We start from the raw sequence: 21,113 nt of genomic DNA on the forward strand, positions 1-21,113 counted from the left end.
ATACCTATAAATTTTAACGGACATTTTCACATATCTAGAACGTGCCTTTAACCTTTGGTTTTTTCATTGAATATATAGGCGGGTGCCTCTGTGGTGAATGTGGCCTTCACATGAATATTTTTCATTAAAGAAGTAGGAGGACTTTCTGAGTTACACAGCTGGAATATATTATGACTATGCAGACACGTTTCAGCAGTTAGCCTTTCCCGATGCCTGTTCGTAAACAGTGCGTCAGTTGCTGAATTTTTAAAGCCTTCCTGCCACTAAAACATGGCATGTGAGAGCAGACTGCTTGTTTTACCATGGTTGGAATAAATTACACACTTATTGTCACAGAGGGCTATATGTATGAAAACCCAATGTTCGAGGCATGTGGGCTGCTAAATTCATATCTATAGCATAGATCGCCGCCTAGTGTTGGGTCCGGATGATTGCACATTGTTGTCCTGGAAGAGTCTTCGAAGTATCACGAGATAGGTGGCTCCTCCCCTGGACTACAGTGCGCATGGGCATCGACTCCATCCCCAGATTGTTTTTTTCCGCTATTGGGTTCGGATGTGATTTCGACGTCTCCTGTTCGGAATCGTGATAGAACTTTTTCAAGGCCAAAAGGCCTTCTTTGCACCGTCGGTATTGTTCGCGTTCGGTCCCGTCTATCTTCCAGCTCGTGGAGTCGGATATCCGGGGGGTCGTGTGACTCTTCGGTGATCGGGGCCTAGTCGACGCAGCAAGACGTCGACGGCATGGAACGGAGTCCATTCAAGAAATGTCCCGTGTGTGGATCCAAGTACCCACACATTGACGTCCATCCTGTGTGCAACAAGTGCCTGTCGCCGGACCACGACGAGGCCAACTGTATGGCCTGTTCCAGATTTCGATCGAAGAAGACGATCAAGCTTCGGCGCGTGGCGCGCCTTGAGGCCCAGCGATCGGCTCCGACACCGGTGGACATCTTTGACGACCCCGAGGCAGACGAGCAAGTGCGTCACCTGCAGATTTCCCCTACCCCGGTGGAGGTCGAGTACGACGACGGAGCGGACATCCACAGTCAAGACATTGAGGAACTCGTCGAAGGTAGGGGACGACGACGAAGCATATGGGGCCATGGAAGATAGCTCGGAGGAAGAGCTATGCCCCGTTCGTACTCTTACAAAGGCTCAGGTCACGGGATCGCCACGCGGCCTTACCCAAGACCTTACACCTCGATCCACGGCCCCGCCTTCCGGCCCGGCTACGGACACCTCCGCGGAGCCGCCATTACTAAAATCGAAACCGAAACTGAAACCCTCGGTATCGATGAAAACAAAGATGGCCGACACGCCATCGAAACCGAAGACGTCTGCTCCGGCACCGACGCCGTCGTCTTCGGGGGCCTCCAAACCGATGCAAGCTGTCGACTAGGCAAGGGTGCCGAAGGTGGTCAAGGAGCCAAGCTCGAAGAAGGCCGTCGAGCCGGTGTCAACCAAGGTGGACAAGCCGACGTCCAAGAAGACTGTCGAGCCTACATCGGGACAGTCTGTCGCGCCGAAGACCAAGGGGCCCGTTGACGCGAAGTCAGTGAAGGGCGCAGAGCCACGGTCTGGGGTCGTTACTCCTAAAGGGAAACCCGTCGATCCGAAGCCGTCGGCATCGACGTCTGCAACTCTGGACGGTGATCGTAGCGCACCAGTCAAGGGTGCTCCTGCGCCTCGACCGGACAAACACAAGTCATCCACGCTCGGGTCTTCCCCTGGGGGCGGACCAAGGACATCGGTCGGATCGACGAAACCGTCCGCTTCCTTTACGAAGCAGGTCTCTGACTCCCTCAAGAGCCTTAAGGACAAGGCTTTGGCATCGGAACCGAAGACTCCTTCCGCACCGAAGCCGGCAGACACACCGAAGACCACATCGGCGCCGCTCCTCTACACGTTACCGCCTAAGGTGGCGCCGAAGGCCTTTGCACCGCGGTCGGTGCCCAAGGACACTGTGTCGAAGTCAACTCACCCGGCTGGGACTTTGGGTCATCGACACCCTTTGGTTGAAGAACGGTCGGAGCATTTCATCGATGCCGACACCGGGAAACTCACGCTATACAAGAGGAAGATTACTTCACAGCCTTTGCAGTCGTTTACCATTCCTCTGAAACATAAGAAGCCTGCACCAGAAACACCAGTTCTGGTGGAGCAGATTCTTCCTCAGCATAGGAGGAGTGCAACACCTTCACCCACATACTCTGATGGGGATGGAGGGGAGCAAGATGAGGAGTAAAATTTTCCTGCTCATACAGAGTCTGATGAGCAACAGGACTCATGGATGGACACTGGTGATCAAGGGGACCAGCAGACGGTCCAGGATCCTCAGGTTTATAACGTAAAGCCGTCTCCCACTGAGGACTCTGCAGCATTTAATGCCTTAATTGAAAGGGCAGCTACAAACCATAAAGTGGAAATGCATGCTGACCCCGTGGAGGTGGACTTCCTTTTTGACACTTTCTCTACTGCTGAAAAAACTGTCAAGACTCTCCCAATGTTTAAAGGGGTCCTTAAGCATGCGGCAGACATTTTCAAGGAACCCACAAGATCACGGGTTGTCAACCCACGCATTGAGAAGAAATACAGACCGGCACCTGGCGACCCGACCTACATAAGGGGCCAGTTGCCTTTGGACTCTTTGGTGGTCTCTAATGCCCGCAAGAGGGCAAACTCCCAAACCACGGGTGAAGCTCCTCCCCCAGACAAAGAGTCAAAAGTGCTGGAGGCATCTGGGAAGAGGGTAGCAGCTCAGGCGGCCAACATATGGCGCATCTCAAACACGCAGGCTCTGTTGGCCAGATACGATAGAGCACACTACGACACCCTAGAGCAGCTGTTACAACACCTCCCAGACCAGTTTAAAGAGGGAGCTGAAATGCTTATCCAGGAGGGGAAGCTCATCTCCAACGCTGCTATAAAGTGTGCGCTAGATGTTGCGGACACAGCAGCGATAGCGATCAACACTAGTGTGATGTTGAGGCGTCAGGCATGGCTCCGCATCTCTGGATTCAAGCCAGAGATACAGACTACTATCCTCAACCAGCCCGTTAATCCAGACAGGTTGTTTGGCCCAGAGGTGGACACCACCCTGGAGAAGATCAAAAAAGATACCTAGACTTCCAAGTCCATGGGAGCTCTCCAGTCACAACAATTTAGAGGGAACACTTTTCATCGCTCAGGCAATCGAGGTGTTAACTGAGGGCACATGTCGCAGCAGAAGCCATTCAATAAAAGTGGTGCGCAATCCTCCTACAGCAAGCAGGGCAGAGGTGGATACAGAGGAAACAGTGCCAAGGGTAGAGGCAGAGGCAACAACAGTTCCCGTTCCTCTGCCGCCAACAAACAGTGACTCCCTGTCACTGCCCCCCGACCATCCAACACCTGTCGGGGGGAGACTCCAACAGTTCCTGCCAGTCTGGAAGTCCATCACCACAGACAGGTGGGTCAGGAAACTTATCCAGTTCGGCTATTGTTTAGAGCTGACATCCACCCCTCCACCCATGCCCCCAAAACACCGTCCTATGTCAGCAGAGCACTTGCACTTATTGCAGCAGGAGGTTCTGGTGATGCTGCAAAAAGGCGCAATAGAGCTCGTGCCAGTGGAGGAAGAAGGCACAGGGGTTTATTCCCTGTACTTCTTAATCCCAAAAAAGGACGGCTCACTCAGACCGATTCTAGACCTACGCCCCTTAAACCAGTACATTCTTTCACAACACTTCCACATGTTGACACTGCAGCAGGTTCTTCCCTTGTTACAACAGGGAGACTTCCTCGCAACCTTGGACCTCAAGGATGCTTACTTTCACATACCACTCCACCCATCCCACAGAAAGTACCTCCGGTTCACCATCCAAAACAGGCATTACCAGTTCAAGGTACTCCCCTTCGGAGTGACCACTGCTCCCAGAGTGTTCACAAAATGTCTGGCGACAGTGGCGGCCCACCTCCGGAGACAGAGTATACATGTCTACCCTTATCTGGACGACTGGCTCGTTCAGGCAAAGTCAGCCCAGCAGTGCGCCGCAGATATGTCCCACACCATTCACCTCCTTCACAGTCTAGGATTTACACTGAACTACCCGAAGTCGCACCTTCAGCCGGCTCATGTGCGGCAGTATTTGGGCGCGACGATCAATACTCTGGCTGCCACAGCTCAGCCAAAGCCAGCGAGGATCGCCAACATCCAGGCGCTGATCCAAAAGTTCAGACCGCAACACTCACTCACAGCGAGAGTGTTCATGCAGTTGATAGGCATGATGGCCTCCTGCATCTTCATAGTCCCGCACGCGAGGCTCCATATGCGTCCGCTCCAAGAATGCTTAGCGCATCAGTGGACTCAAGCTCAAGGACAGTTAAACGACCTAGTGTTGTTGACGGGTCGGGCATACAGCTCTCTGCATTGGTGGAATCCACACAACCTTTGCAAGGGCCGACCGTTCCAAGAGCCTGTGCCACAGATTACACTAACGACGGACGCATCTCTCCAGGGATGGGGGGCTCATGTGCTCCACTACACGGTGCAGGGACTATGGACAACGCAACAAAGGAAGATGCACATCAACTACTTAGAGCTGATGGCAATCTTCATGGCTCTCAAGTCCTTCAGAGTACATCTGTGCAACAAAGTCGTGTTGATCCGGACGGACAACATGACAGCCATGTACTACATTCAAAAGCAGGGAGGTACGCACTCTCCACAGTTGTCTCATCTGGCTCAGAGCATGTGGAAGTGGGCCATTCAGAGGAACATCTTCCTCATGGCGGAACACCTCCCGGGCCCGGACAATCAGATGGCGGATCTGCTCAGCAGGTACAGCCACCAGATGCGCGAGTGGGAGTTACATCCATCAGTACTCCGCCCGTACTTCCAGCAGTGGGGTCATCCAGTTTGCCACGGAGGAAAACGCAAAATGCCAAAGCTTTGCCGCCAGGTTCCCTCACCCACTATCGCAGGGCAATGCGATATGGATGAACTGGTCAGGCAGATTCGCGTACGCTTTTCCCCCAGCGCCTCTCATTCCGCTGGTGGCAAGAAAGCTAAAGCAACACTCGCTGACGCTCATCCTAGTTGCTCCAACGTGGGCGCGACAACCGTGGTACACCACGTTCCTCGAACTCTCCATGGTACCGCATCAAAGACTGCACCTCACACCCCGGCTCTTAACGCAGAACCGTTCAGCATCCAGATCCGCAGCAGCTCAATCTGGCGATCTGGCTCCTGAGGTCTTAGAGTTTGGATACCTTGATTTGCCCCCTGAATGCATGGACATCATCCGGGAGGCAAGGAAGCCCACTACCAGAGCTTGCTATGCAGCAAAATGGAAGCGGTTTGTCATCTACTGTACCGAGCACGCTATCAACCCGCTCGATGCATCCATTCCTAATATCATCTGCTATCTGTTGCATCTTTACAAATGCAATCTAACATACGCTTCCATTCGGATACACTTATCCGCCATAGCGGCTTATCTCCAAAACAGGCAGCATCTCTCTGTCTTCAGGGTGCCTGCCATTAAAGCATTCCTGGAAGGGCTGAAGCGGGTCATCCCTCCCAGGACCCCGCCAGCTCCTGTGTGGAACCTCAATGTGGTGCTCACAAGATTGATGGGTCCCCCATTTGAACCTCTGCATTCATGTGAGCTTCAGTTCCTCACATGGAAAGTGGCTTTTCTCATTGCCATAACGTCTCAAAGACGTGTTAGTGAGCTGCAGGCGCTCACAATCCAAGAGCCATTTATACAAATTCATTCAAACAGGGTGGTGCTGCGCACTAACCCCAAATTTCTCCCGAAGGTAGTGTCGCAGTTTCATGTCAATCAAACCATCGAACTGCCCGCATTCTTTCCAAACCCAGAAACAGTAGCGGAAAGAATGCTCCATACGCTTGATGTCAAAAGAGCGCTTATGTACTATATTAACAGAACACAACCTTTTAGAATGACACAGCAACTCTTTGTTGCCTTCGCAGCCCAGCATAAAGGCAACCCCATTTCCAAAGCAGGAATAGCCAGGTGGATCGTTAAGTGTATTCAGATTTGCTATCAGAAGACTAAGCGCACTTTAACGGTCCCCCCCAAGGCGCACTCCACACGCAAATTGGGGGCCTCCATGGCATTCCTAGGTAACATTCCTTTGGAAGACATTTGTAGGGCAGCCACATGGTCTACACCACATACGTTTACTAAACATTACTGTGTAGATGTGCATTCAAAACAGCAGGCAGCTGTAGGACAGGCTGTTCTTAAAACGCTTTTTCAGACTTCTGCAGCTGGCACGGGCGGCCGCCGTTAATGGAGGGACTGCTATGTATTCTATGCTATAGATATGAATTTAGCAGCCCACATGCCTCGAACTGAATATGCTACTTACCAGTATGCATCTGTTCTTGGCATGTAGGGCTGCTAACATTCATATCGCCCGCCCTCCTCCCCGGCGCCCGTAGCGGCTGCAGACTTTTCTTGCATTTAATCTCTAGCATGGCCATCGCTTACACAGTTAAACTCCATCTTTGCCACAATGGCTAAAAACAATCTGGGGATGGAGTCGATGCCCATGCGCACTGTAGTCCAGGGGAGGAGCCACCTATCTCGTGATACTTCGAAGACTCTTCCAGGACAACAATGTGCTATCATCCGGACCCAACACTAAGCGGCGATCTATGCTATAGATATGAATGTTAGCAGCCCTACATGCCAAGAACAGATGCATACTGGTAAGTAGCATATTCATTTGTGATTCCCAAATAGCGATTTATAGCGAATCGCATTTTAAGAATCGCAAATCGTTATGTACTCAAAAAATCGCAAATAAAGAGCGATTTCTTAAAATTCATAGATTTTACTGCGATTACCTGGTTTGCGATTCCTTAACTGCGATTTCGCATAATTAGCGAACTCGCAATTAAGGAATCGCAAAACGGGGAATCTGAAACTCAGGTGCAGCTTCATGACATCACAACCAGGAAGTGTGACTACCCATGCTGCACCTGAGTCCCAGAATCAGAGTGAGAGGCTGGAAGGAGGGCTGAGGCAGCAGTGCAGTGCAACAGAGAGTGGAGAAATGGCTACACATGAGCAGCAGCAGGATGAAAGCCAGAGAAAGAGGAAACAGAAGTTTTCTGAAAGGGAGCAGGAGGTGCTCATTCAGGAGATGGTGCACAGCCATGAGCTGTTATTTGGTAAAAAATCCCTCAGAGTGCCAGAGACCCGAAAAAGGAGGATATGGGCGGAGATCAAGACAAAGTCAATTCCATAGGCGTCACCCACCGCAGCGTCGAGGATTTGCGAAAACGCTGGTATGATATGCGCCAGCGTTCGAAAGAAAGGGTTGCTGCCAGGCTGCAGGAGGCAAAACTGACTGGTACAGGGACATCCACTGCCCCCGCTTCCACACCAATGGAGGAATGGGTGGAGGGTACCTTACAACCAGAGAGTGTGAGCGGCGTGGCTGAGCTAGACAGCTCTGACCTATCAGGACCAAGACAAGGTTAGAAGTATGCCATCACACCCTTGATACCGACCTACCCCACCCCCACCCCCATGAAAGACCCAGGCACACATCCCAAATGCCAATCCAGTGCAGGCACACACACAACCACAGCAATGCATTATGGGAGATGTAGTCACATGAAGCAAACAGTGGAACAGTGAAACCCAGCTAGTCTCAAGCAGTATGTGTGTGAGTGAAGGCATTGTACAGACAGTCAGGACCCACGTAATAAACCAAATAGTGTAATTTATTGCATTACCAATGCAAGGCTGGACAGCAAATTAATGTGTGCATTTACGTCCATAGCACCACAAGAAACACAGGGCCAGAGGCCTGGAGGGGAGAAAGAGTCCCACAGTGTTGCAGGACGAGGGCAAGTGGAGGAGGAGGAGGAGGGCAGCCCAGTCATCTCACCCAAACGCCCCCGGCGCATTGCAGTGGCTCCATTGCCACCGCTTGAGGACGAATTCGGTGACACCGATGAAGAGGCTAATGAGGTCCAGGGACAGTCTGTGCCACAATCCAGACAACGAGCTGTTCAAAGTCCCACACCTGCCATTCAATCCATGCGCAGGGCCCGTCCATCCCCAGGTACATCTGCGGCAGGAGAGGAGTCAGTGTTCCGCGGCCTCCAGGGAAACATGCTTCAGGCACAGCCCCTGCAGGGGAAAGGAATACGTCAAATCCAAAGACAGCTTAGGGTGGGCTTCAGGGGCATTATGGGTGGCCTGGAGGCACTCTGTGCGGAGATACGAGCGGACTGTGCTGCTAGGCGCTGTGAAACCCAGCGCCTCCACACGCCTTGAACTCTTCACAAGGGCTGTTAACCGACTGGCCTCAGCCACCTCTATCCAGTCCCGGCGCAGCATTAGCATGCAGCTGGAGGTTGCACATAGCAATCAGGACATGGCCAGGGGATTACTACAGGTAACATGTGCTGTGGATCAGCTGCGGACAGTTGCCACAGGTGGGACAGGAGTCCTCAGTTCCCTAGAGGAGGATGCACAGTCAAGCCGCAGCAGCCTCACTCCACCCCCCCCAGCAGGACAGGCGCCGTAGTGAGCGTCATGGCAGGCCTGCAGATGCCACTGATGAGGGAAATGTGCACTGGGGCGCAGGGCAATGGGACGTCAGCGCCGCCGTTGAGATGCCAGGACTTACGAATGGCAATGGGTGGATCAACCCAGGGACAATTTTTTTTTAATGCACTGTGAATCAAACATGTGAGTGATAATACTATACACATTGTGTGCCACACAGGCTGTGTGATATCGTGAATCCTGATTTAAAGGATAGTAAACTCAGTTTATCCTGAATGCATAGCATTGTGTCATCTTTTCTCACCTAGAAATAGTTCTGTGTTATGTCATCTCGCCTCTGTCGCCCGGCTGCTGCTCCAATCACACCGGCTGGCCTGCGTCCTGGAGCGGCCCCTCCTCATCTGATGTGTCTGAATCGCTGAGCTCCATTGGGGTGCCTTTCCGGGTGGCAATGTTATGCGGCATGGCACACGCAACAACCATCTTGCAGCAGGTCTCAGGGCTGTATTGCAGTGCTCCTCCACTCTTATGCAGGCGTCTGAAACGGCTCTTGAGGATACCAAAGGTCCGCTCAATGGTACTGTGGGTGGCAATGTGAGCACCATTGTACCTCCGCTCCCTTGCGTTTGCAGGATTCAGGTATGGGGTCAGTATGAAGTCCCGGACTGCATACGCACTGTCACCTGTGAGGCAAGGGGAAATAGGTTACACACTGTCCTGCCACTGCTGTGCTTTACTGTTGTCACTGTTTCCTATGCAATTACCTAGAAGGTAGAACTCTCCAAACTCCCCATTAGTGAGTCGAAGGTGGATCCCACTGTGGCCAAAGATGAACGAGTTGTGGGTGCTGCCTGGGTATTTAGCTACAATGTCAGTGATAATGTGCTTGGCATCACACACCACTTGTATATTCAGGGAATGGTTTGACTTGCGATTCATAAACACATACTCCTTGTGGGAGGGGGGGGATATGGCGACGTGTCTCATCTATGCATCCTATGACTTGGGGGAACTGTGCTATTTGATAGAACTCCTGCTTGGTCTGGTCTAGTGCATGTGGGGTGCAGGGGAAGTGGATGTGGTGGGGCAGCATCTGTACCATGGCATCGAGGAACGCGTGGAAAAAAACACGACAATGCACTCTGTGACACCCCTCCTACTGAGGCTATCACCCTCTGGAAGCTACCTGATGCCAAGAGGTGCAGTGAGCACAGGTCCTGGAAGTGGGTGGGGATGGTGTGTGTCCTGCGTGTGGGGTGTTCAAGAATAGGTTTGAGTTCCTCAATTAAGTCTATGATGCTCTCTTCATCCAGCCTGTAGTGTGTATGCATGTCCTCCTCAGTCCGCTGGAACAGGGTAATGTGCGCACGGATAGCCTCTCCTGGTGTCTCCTCTGTGCAGCAGCTCTGAGTCGCAGCCTCCTGGCTATCACATACAGCCCAGCCATTGTGGAAAAATGTGTTGCATTGTGGGACTCCTTAAATAGTTTGAACCTGTTTACCAGCTGCTCATACTTGATGGTAATTGCAATTCTCTAATTTGCGAATTTTGTGAAATCGCTATTTGCGATTTTTTCATACATTGCATATCGATTTCTTAATTTGCGATATTACGTTTGTGGATTTCGCAAACTGAGGAAATCGCAAAATAAGAAATCGCTAGGGAATTCGCAGAATTCTTGTTCTCGCAACGTAACGAATCGCTATATTTGCGATTTCTACATTTGTGATGTGATTGCGCCTCATACATAGGAAATAGCGAATTTTTAATCTCAAATGCTGTTTTTTGCGAATCAGTGTTTGCGACAAAAAATTAGCTTGATACATATGGCCCAGAGTTCATTATTAGCATTGATGATTCCAGTAATTGTGCCTGTGCTCATAGCGGTCCGTTCTCACTTGCCACCTTTTCTTTAATAAGCTACAGCTTTGTAAACTGAAGAATGCTCCGAAATTTGTCCTGAAAAATATTCATGTGAAGTCCACATTCACCAAGGAGGCACCCGCCGGCAAGATGTTCGGCAGCCTTATACTGCCGATATGTACCTAGAGACCGCGAAATTTGCGACTGGGCGAGTGGTGCAGAACTTCTAACTTGGGAGAAGATTGCCTGCAACTATTCAGTGTACAATGTATTGGTGTGCTGTGTGTTTCGTTCTACGAGAGATTCAGAACAACTACTACAAAAGTGATACGAGCAAAGGCGCGATTACTGGAATCATCAGTGCTAATTATGAACTTTCTGACTATAAGTGTATCATTTATTCCAACCATTGTAAATATGAGAAGTCCCTCTCACTTGCCACGTTTTGTTATCCAATAGGAATGTGGCAGGGAGGGCTTAAAAATGGGGCAACGGGCACTTTGTATATGAATATATATAAATAATCTCCAAGAATTCTTGGGAATCCATTTTGGCTATAGCCCTTTTCAAAATATCCTATGGATATTGCCTGGAGATTTTGCATTTTGGGATCCTTGCACCCCCCCCATCTTTTTTTTCTTGACCCCCACTTGACGGATCACCCTAAGACTCTTCATGCAGAAACTAAGCAAAAAGGAGCATTTTTTGGAACGTTTCATGAAGATTCATCACCTGCCATGGTTATTAGCAAACTAATAAATCCATTTCCTCTGGAAATGCAAACCTAACTGTAACTACCCAGTGTCGACTGGGATCTATCTGTCTATTTGTCGGTTTGTCTGTCTATCTGTCTCCTTTGTAGGTGGCTTCAGCACGTTTATCTGTGGCCCAGTGTGCCACCCTCTTAAAATTCACTTCAAGACACCACTGCCCTCACATACCTTTAAAAATTGACCTCACTCTATCCACGCCATAAACAAGCGGTTGACCCCCGTGCAGGTGTTGCTTCAACACTCTTACAATCAGCTGAAACGGGGATACCGCACTCTGGCTTTATAGTCTTCACAACAATGAAATGTGCTGCAACACCAGCTTTGCACCGAGTTAAATTATATCTGTTTTAGGATATTTCTCAAGACTGAAGTATTCTGGAGAAATCCTTTTCACAAAGCTTGTGATCAAAGAATTCCTTAGTGATTCACCAACTTAATCCTGTTGGAGTTAAAGGGCCTGTACTTACCATTACTATTTGCTTCTCCTTAGTTTTCGTTTTGTACATCTTAGCACTGCAAAATTATCTATAGGAAAATGACCAGGTCTTTAATAATAAAGTATGTACACTCATAAATACGTAGTCACAAGCAAACTCCTCCATCCAGGTTGAAGACCTTTAATTATGTGCTCGTAAGTGATGTTTGTGTATAATATAATACACACTCCATCTAAAACATGAGATATAAAACTAAAAATGGAATGCTTTCCGACTCAGAGTGTACCAATGGTCGGACCTAAAGAACACGAACGCACACTCGCACACGCACCCTCTCACACACACACTCACATAGTTTTTGATTCCCAAAAAACCTGACTGTACATGCTGATCCCAATCACTAGATGGAGTGTTTAGCATTTGGTTCTGTACCTAATCAAGCTCTAAAGATATTGGTGTAGGGTATTGACATGTATTCTTGAGCATTTAACATCATGGATGCCTAAATGAAAATCTAGAAATGCAGCTAATTTTCTTTTGTTTCTTTCAGGGTCTTCATTTTGCTCTCCTGCATTGGCCAAAGATCTCTAAGTAACAGCGGAGTACTAGAAAGTTTGCTTAATCTGCTGGACAATCTTCTGTCTCCTTTACAGTCACAGTTGCCCATGCACAGACGAACTGAGGGTATTTAGATTTTCTTTATCAAAATTCTCCGTAGCTTATTAATTGATTATCGACTTTTTCTTTTTTTTTTACATTTGACCATTGAGAAATCTGAAAGGACCATTGTCTTGTGCTAATACTAAGTGATTGTTTGTATTATTTGCCTGTGCTTTCCTAAATGCATGCTGCAAGCTCTAGAAATAGATTTTTGATGTTGAAGATGGTGCACCTTACGCAAATGATATCTTGTTAAATGTGGAAACGACCTTTACAAAGTGGTCAAAACACCGCAATAGACTTACATCGCTGTTTTTACAACGCAAGTCGTTATGACGACTTGCGCTGGATGCACTCTAGACTAAGGAATAGTGTGATTTACTATTCCAACACCTTCCCTACTGTAACGGAGGCTGGAGTTGGAATAGTAAATCAAACTATTCCTAATTCCAGCGCCCTCCAGCGCAAGTCCTAACGACTTGCGTTGTAAAAACAGTGATGTAATGTAACACGATCTAAGTGATTGCGTTGTATCATCATACATCCGGTCCTGTATAAATGCTGGGCTGCAGGAGCAGACAGTTTCTCCTTGCTATTGACCATGTTGCTTGATCAATCCCCCAGTTTGTCTTGTAATGACGACTCCTGTTCCTGTATTTTCCACTCTAGCTCACTCACTGGTATGTTGAGACAATAAACCCTCCTCTAAGTTTGTTCCAGCCTCCCCTTCACCTCCTCCAGGGAGTTCTCTACCAATAACACCTTAAGATCTGCGCCTTCCATAGTAGGCCTTGGGGCATTCAGATGTTCCAGTAGTAGGGACCACCTGTATTAAATCTGCCATATGGTGATACTCCTTATCATGTGGCTTCTGGCTGTGTGGTGTTGGACAGAGCTCAGAAGTCTTTCTTGGTCCTCACCCCTTTGCGTTTACTCTATTTAGGTGACCTAATGCCAAAAAGTACTACACGTAATACACCCCACAGAGCGCACACACAAGTGCGCTGAAACAGCAGGAACCAGAAGTGATCTCAACCATCAAATTGGGGTGAGATCATGTAATAGCAGAAAACCTAAGAGCCATGACACCTAAATGTGTAGTGTCACTTTATATCACAGAATCTCTTTCAGTGATTTCCTGGTTCATACCAGTGCAGCAGTTTGAGCTATCCCAGAGCCCATTTTACTGCAGAGGTATGGTACTAAAATTGGAAATGCCTCCTCTCCTCTCCTCTCCCTCTGGTTAAATGCTGCTCTTTAATGAAATGCACTCCTGAAGTGGCACAGGTTCCTGCCACTGCTCAAACTATTACGTATCCCTTTGGCACTCTCTGGCCTTTTCCTCCCAGTGTGTGAAACGTGGCATTAGTCTCTGAAATCAGTGTCTAGCCTGCAGCTTGAGGGCCCAGAGGCAGACTACTGGAAATACCTAAGATCTGGAGTTAAAGCCCCAGGCCCCAAATGGCCAAACTCCCTTATTGTTTGGGAATGCAGAACCACCCGCAGAGCAGCAGATGCTGCTCTTTAAACTTAATAATATAGGCAGCTTGAAGGCAGTAAATCTATCTAAGGGTTGAGGAAACTTGATCCATCATTTTGAATCTGCAAACCAGCCTAATTCTGGCATTCTGAAAATTGCGCAGTATGTTGAGAAACTGGGAGAAGTTTGAATGGTTTGTTGAAATAGTTAGCAATCCACTGCTTACTTGGGGCCTGGTTATCAGAAAATGCATTAATCAACACATTGTGGACTTTTGCTTACAGTGTATATTGATTAACTTCATCATCATCAAATAACTTTATTCAGTTACTCGTTCAAAAACCATCAAAGTATACACAAAGTAAAAACATTCGTCTATTTACAGTCTAAAAGTATAAAAACTAGTACATTTCCAAATCACAATTAAAATGGGGGCTATAGGAATGGTCAGCCAAGCATACATCCGAATACACGAAAAACAACTGTAGTACAGGCTTCCTACAGGGAGCCACACTGCTTGCAGATGCGTTAAAAAGAAAGGAAGTGTTCCTACAGTATGCAATGCATAGAGTACATGTACAACATGAGACCGTTAATATTGCAGTGCAAGCTATGGTAAAAGCTTCTGTCGGATAATCCAGAAGGCAAATCAGAAGCGGCTAACAGCAAAAACATTTGGTCCAGACACGTCCGCTTTTTTAATTCTATATGCAATCTGGTACTGCTTTGCTCCTACATTAAGGCAAATTGGTCTTATCCACCTCCTACGTATCTGTCGATATTTGGGACAAAAAAACAAAACATGTTCTTAAGTTTCTTTATCTTTAGTAAAGGCAGGAATCTACTTATAAACCAACCGCCTCCTTTCCAGGACATTTTAGGAGCAGATTGCCATATCTGAATCTAACATATAAACTTTTAGCAAGAGGGGGCGAGATTTGGTCCAGGAAGGGTTCAAATTGTGAGCATGATTTTATAGCTAAGAATTTAGATAACTGACCACTAGTTAAATTATTAGTATAGTGATCTCCCACCACCTCCCAGTACCTCACTTTTAATCTCAGTAAATCACCTCTTGTAGCCCTTTGTCCCACAGATCCAACATATTCATTGACTTGCACCAGTCTGCGTTATGTTTAAGCCATGGTAGTTATTTTGCGCCATTGATCATCATAACCTCCCGTAAAGAGTTTCGGCAATCAATAAGTTGGGGGGTTATCCACAGACCCAACCAGTAGATTAAGGGTTTCAGGGCAGCCATGTCTCCAATTCTCTTCAACCCAAGGTTGCAAAAAAGGGGAATTAAAGGATTTGTAATAGGTACCGAAATGAGAGACCTAACAAAGATGTTTTCGCAGATCTGTTAACTTATTAACAGTAGTATAGCCCCATATCTCGGCTCCGTACAGAGCTCCACTCTGGGCTTTTGCACAGTATATTTCCAGTTCTGGGGATAGGGGTTTGGGTGTAAGATTGTTTGTGGAATGTTAGTATGGGTTTAGATCTTTGACATAGAGTTAGGTAGCTCTTGTTTAACTGTTATTCCCAACTGAGCGCCTAGGTAATCAAAGTTTTTTTTACCCATTCAATGGGTTCGTAAGAAATCTTGATCGCCTGTAGACCTCCCCGTACTTTCCCAAACACCATATATTTTGTCTTGGAGGTGGTAAGTTCTAATGTCCTGTCCCTACAAAATTCTAGAAATCTATCCAATTAAATGTTCAGACCCTTAGGTGTTTTAGATATTAATAGGGAGTCATCTGCAAAAAGCAGGATAGGGACTTTCTCACCGTTCAAGGAGGGTGCGTCATTCCTACAGCCCATTAAACGACTCGCCACATCATTAATGAACAAAGAAAACAACGTGGGGGCGAGGACATACCCCTGGCGCACCCCTCGCTGTATCAGTATCTTCTCTGTTAGTTCGCCATTTTTCCCCCATCTGTCCTGGGCGTAATTATCCATGTGGAGTCTGGCTATCACTGTTCCAACTCCGCTGGAGCACCTTGGCCGAGCATGGTCTTCCATAACAAGTCACGGGTTACTAGATCAAACGCAGCTCGCAGATCCACGAATGCGACATAGAGCTTCTGTTTCCTGAGTAGCACATATTTCCATGTTAATAAAGTGAATCTGAAAGCTTGGTCACACGTACTTATTTTAGAACGAAAACCCACCTGCTATGTGCACAATATCATGTTATTGTCCATCCAGCCTTGAAGTTGATCTAAAACTTGCTTGGCAAAAATCTTTTGTAAATTGTCTATCAGACTGATGTGTCTATAATTGGAAGGGATAGCAGCCTCGCCCTTTTTGCGTGGGAGAGGTGTGGCGTCGCGGCCAGGGCGACTGACGCTGGAATCTGGGGACCACGGTTCGATCCCCGGCTCCGGCGGCAGGTTAGCCCAGCACCATGTGACTCTGGGCAATAGCTCGCTTAATCTTCCCGACGGCCCCCCAGCGCCTAGAGACCCTAACGGGTGATTGTGCGCTATACAAATGTGGATTATTATTATTATTATTTTTGTAGATGGTAATTATCTCGGCTCCCCTCCAGGTTTCTGGAATATCCCAGCCAGCCACTATGCAGTTAGACAAAATATTTATATACGCAGCCTATTTCAGAGGTTCAGATTTGTACAGATCACCCGGTATCAAATCAGGGTCAGGGGCTTTACCAGCCTTTAATCTACTGATCGCAGACAGGGTGTCTTCTAGGCTGAAAGCCAATGCTGTGTTGTTTGCATTTACCACAGGGGCAAAAATTACTGAATTTTGATCGCCCTGTGGGTATTTAAACTGTCCTGGTCCTCTGTTCTGGAATATAGTTTTGATAAATAGTCCACCCAAGCCTCCGGCTGAATATGATAACTGAGAGTGGAAACATTCTCCAAGCTGCCCTTTGAGACGATATGCCAAAAGAGGCGACGATCTCTACATTGAGCAGCTAGGACCAGATCTTGCGAATTTTTATCAGCAAAGTCTTGCTTTGCTTTACTTAGCGCTGCTTTATAACTGTTGCGAGCCAGGTTACTTCGGCTCTAGAGGACTCTCTGATTGCAAGTTGCAGAACCTTCTTGGCTCTCTTACATTTGTTATTGAACCATTTATTTCCCCCTATGCTAGCAGGCCTTCTACCAAAACTATTTTTGGTAAAAACAGTTTGTAAAACTTCAAACAACTCCTGATGCACCGCTGTAATATGCGTTAGTTCAGGGGGTTGTGTACTTCCCACACTACTACACAGGTTAGTTAAAAACAATACAAAAAGCTTATATATTCGAATGTATAAGTCCTGATCAGCTTGGACTTTGGGCCAATTAACTCTTCTGCGGTTATTAGTTATATGGGGCTCTTAAATTTTAGAGATACGACTTGAGAAATTCCTATTCAAATCTGAGCCCATTTTTAGAGATAAAGAATTATGATCGCTATCGGTCCTTTGTTCGATAGTCATATCTTCCACTAACGACCACACTCTTATGTCAACAAAAATATAATCAATAATACTTGTGTAGGCTCCCCTTTTAAAAGTGGCCTGTCTTCCTAAATCAGATATATTTCTCCCATTACAAGCCCTCAGGCTCCTACCTGTGATTAAAGAAGCAGTCTGCAAGGAGACATTTGATAGACGTTGACCATGTTCGCCAGCAACCAGGTTAGGAATACCCCATAACTATCCTCTTCCTCGAGCAAAGCGTTTAGTAGGAAAGAGGGTTCGAATGCAGCGTTAAAATCCCCTGCAACTATAATTTTAGAATTAGATCGATGAACTCCCACCAAGTCATCTAGCAGTGAAAGTGCAGGAGATTCGCTACTTTGTGATTCTGACCTAGCATAAACATTAAACAAGGACAAAATTAAGCCGGTCTGGAAGACAAGCTGAATCCCCATGACATCTTGTGAATTTATTGATAATTGCTTGTACTTGCAGGCTAGGGTATTTTTTATAAGAATTAGCTGCCCACCTCTAGCCTACCAGTTGTTTTGGGCGGGTTAGCTTCCACACTATATGTGGTATGGCCATTTATGTGCACCCTATTCAAGGCCCAGGTCTCTTGACAGACACAGATAGCATTTTTTGCTATGTAGGAGAACCATTTTGGATCTTGAAGTTTAGAATGAATCCCCACCAGGTTCCAGGATATTAATGTTAGTCTGTTATTTACATCTTTTTTGACTATGGGTACACACCCATGGGTATCTGCACTACATGATGGATCACTGTCACTAATTGGGTCAATCAGGCATGTTATTAGATGATATTGCAACGAGGGCGTAATCGTAGCTGTACTAATGGTATTTGCAGTCAATTGCCGATTACTTATAACTAGTTCAGCAATATGACTATTACCCTGGGATCCAAGGATTGATTTGTTATTGATACTCAAATGATATGTGATAAATGCATTGGAATCAGTGTCCCATTTATGCATTTGCCCTATGTGAAGGTAACCGGTGGTACATTTCTCAGGGAGTTCCCTTACAGTTATCCTGTAAGGAGACTTGGGATCAGGTGTCTCCTGAACTTCCAGACGATCATTAAGTGTTGTTACAATCGTGTTGTCCCTCATGATGCCTGCATCCACGGCTGATCCTCCGTTTAATGAGATCAGTCAGTCATTATCAGCTAAGGGGTTGAAAACGTCATAGTAGTTATTCACTGGAATGGCATATCTTAGTGCTACATTGACATGTGTTATCCTGGTGTGGCTGAGGGGACTGAGTGCTCTTATGGCTTTACTGACTCTGCTGATTTATATGCACAGTGCCTGCGAGCTTTTCTAGTTTGTCTATGCTCGCTTCCAATCTGGATAGCGTTTGTATCAGCGGGTTCAATAAGGCTGATACAACCTCACCCATTTTGGTCCAGAACTCCCAGCTGTCAATCTGCAGGGGAGATAGAAATAATGGGGGAGACTCCTTAGCAGTATTAACAGTGTCAGTCACTAGACGGGTTCCTTCCTCCTCAACCGCCCTTATTATACCTTTGCGCCCTCTTTTTGATATAGGATATGATTGCTTATTGGAACCCTGCCCTTTTCGTTTCTTGGACTGAGATAAGGGACTACCCCCCTGGCTGATTTAGCTTTTTTGGCCTCTGGTAAATACTTTAGGTCTAGTGGCTGGATCACTTATCTTTGGGGCGTCGTCTGGTGCGGAGACCTGATTAAGCAATGCATTAATCAAGGGAGAACTAGGGCCAGAGTTAGAGTGGTCTACTGGGTCAAGCATTATAGGCTGTCTTGGAGGGTGTTGTGGCTCTAATGACAATCTTTGCTCAGCAAGCGCGATTTCATGGATAAGGGCCGACTCTGGCATTAGAAGAAAAGCATCCAAAGTTCCCACCACTCATTGGCCTGTTAGTGATTTAATCAACGGTTTCTGTGCCCTTTTCCTCTAACAAGATTTGTTTGCACAACAATATAATGTAATGGCCTCGTACCTCAGTTCCTAGATCTCAGTCCTTGGGCCTAGTATTCAGAATGAAGGTCCATAGATGTCCAAAGCGCCAAATGAAAATGACCTGGCCCAGCACTGCCTCTTCCGGGCGCAAATGGGCCCTCGCGCTGCGGGAGCCTGCGGCCGCTTTTGAAGCGCCTCCTGACGCTTCTGCAGTGACGTGGTTGGCTGTGCGCCACGCACAGCAGACTGGGTGTTGCGGTCCCCCTGGATCATGCTTAGCAATGGAGGCAGAAAAGGATCCGTGTCAGCAGCCCCCGGGCAGGAATGGCAGCAGGTTGTAGGCGCTATACGGCAGAACAAGGAAGCAGAACCTATTTTCAGGGATTCACAGACTCCCAAAGCACAGTTCAATTTGAATATTAGCAATTTATACAACTCTAAATCTGCTAATGGTCTATTATGCTTATACCATGTCAGGCAATAAGCTGTATGTTGCGTTTGTGGGGCATGTCTTTAGAACGTTGGTGGTATGGCTTCTTTCATAGATGCACATGCTTAAATCATTACTGATCAGACTCCGAATTACCATATTTTTAACCTAGCAAATAATAGTGTTAAAATAGCCATATGTATACCACAACAATGTTTAGTAGCACAGTCCCCTCATTTGAAACCGCCCAAACAGCAGCCAGTGAGGGAATGTGATTACCACTCCACGTCCCGTAAAGTCCACTTTAAATCATATTTATGCTGCACATCAAGTGTGGAAAATCTAGATAAAGTGCTAGTCTTTTTACCTACTTTGGCCTGCCTAGATTTTGGACCAGGCACAACTTGTGCTACACCTTGTATTTTGTTATTGATTTCTTAGATCTGGCCCAGGGCAATGATTTATTTGTCACCACAGCAGGAACTTATTTAAAGAAGTAAAATAAAAATCACTTTTCCAGGCTAGGGCCTCCCTCAAGCAACTACACACTATTGGCTCTTGACCTTCAGAAACCGTGCCTGTACTACCCATATTTCAAAAGTAAGGCAGTATTTTCGCCAAACGAGGGTGGTGTTTCTTCAGGAAAAAATACACCTGCCCCCCACATCTTTTTCATGGAGATGCCCAGTGCCTCTCTAAACACTTAAGTAAAGAAGGTGTTAAAACTCAAGCATCTGGAGATTAAAAATTGGAGTTTTTAATAGAAGCACCTACCAAAATACTTTGTACGGATAAAAATAACTTTGTCTTAACATCAAGAAAGTAAAAAATATATATGTACAAAATGGGCCAATAATCTTACAATCCTTTGCTGAATGTCTTTTTTTTGTTCGGTCGGGTTCAGGCCTTCTACTATCCTTACATCGTTCACTTAAAGATTTCATCTCGGGGCTCTTCTCCGTACCCTACTTTGTTTGTTCTGGCCAGGCTTGTTACGTGTCTGGCTTGGAGGTGCTGAGAAAGTAGGACAATATCCAGATATTTCTTCAGCTAGATGGAGACCCTGCTCTCTCTCCACTGAATTTTCATTCTTGCCTGACTTCGATTGCTGTCTTCGTGAGAAGACACGTGATTATCGGAGATTCTTCATTGAATGTGACAAATGAATGGTGGCCTGCCTCACGGGTCTCCTTCCACACCTGCTGTCAGCTGAGCTGTAACTTGGGTTTTATTTTTGATGATAAAGTTGCTCAGCACAAATATGTGAACTTAATTCTACATGCTTTTTCCATCTGAGACTGTAAAAAATGAAAAATAAAATCTTGTTACTTCTTCCAGACTCGTCCTTCGCTGTGCTCTGTGCGTTATTGAGTGGATTGTTGCAGTGCATTCTATTTGATGCTTCATAAGTATCTTTCAAACGTTGCAACTTAAACAAAGTATGTAGCTAGACTACTGATGAGTCTTCCTCTTTGACCGTCCACCCATCACCAACTCATTGATTGACTACCGATTGATCTAATGA

General features: G+C 46.9%; 1 protein-coding gene across 4 annotated transcripts in view; it reads left to right on the plus strand.

Moving 5' to 3' along the window:
• Positions 1 to 21,113, plus strand: part of BIRC6 (baculoviral IAP repeat containing 6) — a 2,208,279-nt gene that overhangs the window by 901,534 nt on the left and 1,285,632 nt on the right. For all 4 annotated transcript variants that reach the window (XM_078648748.1, XM_078648749.1, XM_078648751.1 and 1 more), the window contains one exon: positions 12,163 to 12,296. In XM_078648748.1, coding sequence (XP_078504874.1) covers positions 12,163 to 12,296 — 134 coding nt within the window. The remainder of the gene's footprint in view (positions 1 to 12,162; positions 12,297 to 21,113) is intronic.

The sequence above is a fragment of the Lissotriton helveticus genome, chromosome 6 (genome assembly GCF_964261635.1).
Source record: "Lissotriton helveticus chromosome 6, aLisHel1.1, whole genome shotgun sequence".
NCBI classification, from domain to species: domain Eukaryota; kingdom Metazoa; phylum Chordata; class Amphibia; order Caudata; family Salamandridae; genus Lissotriton; species Lissotriton helveticus.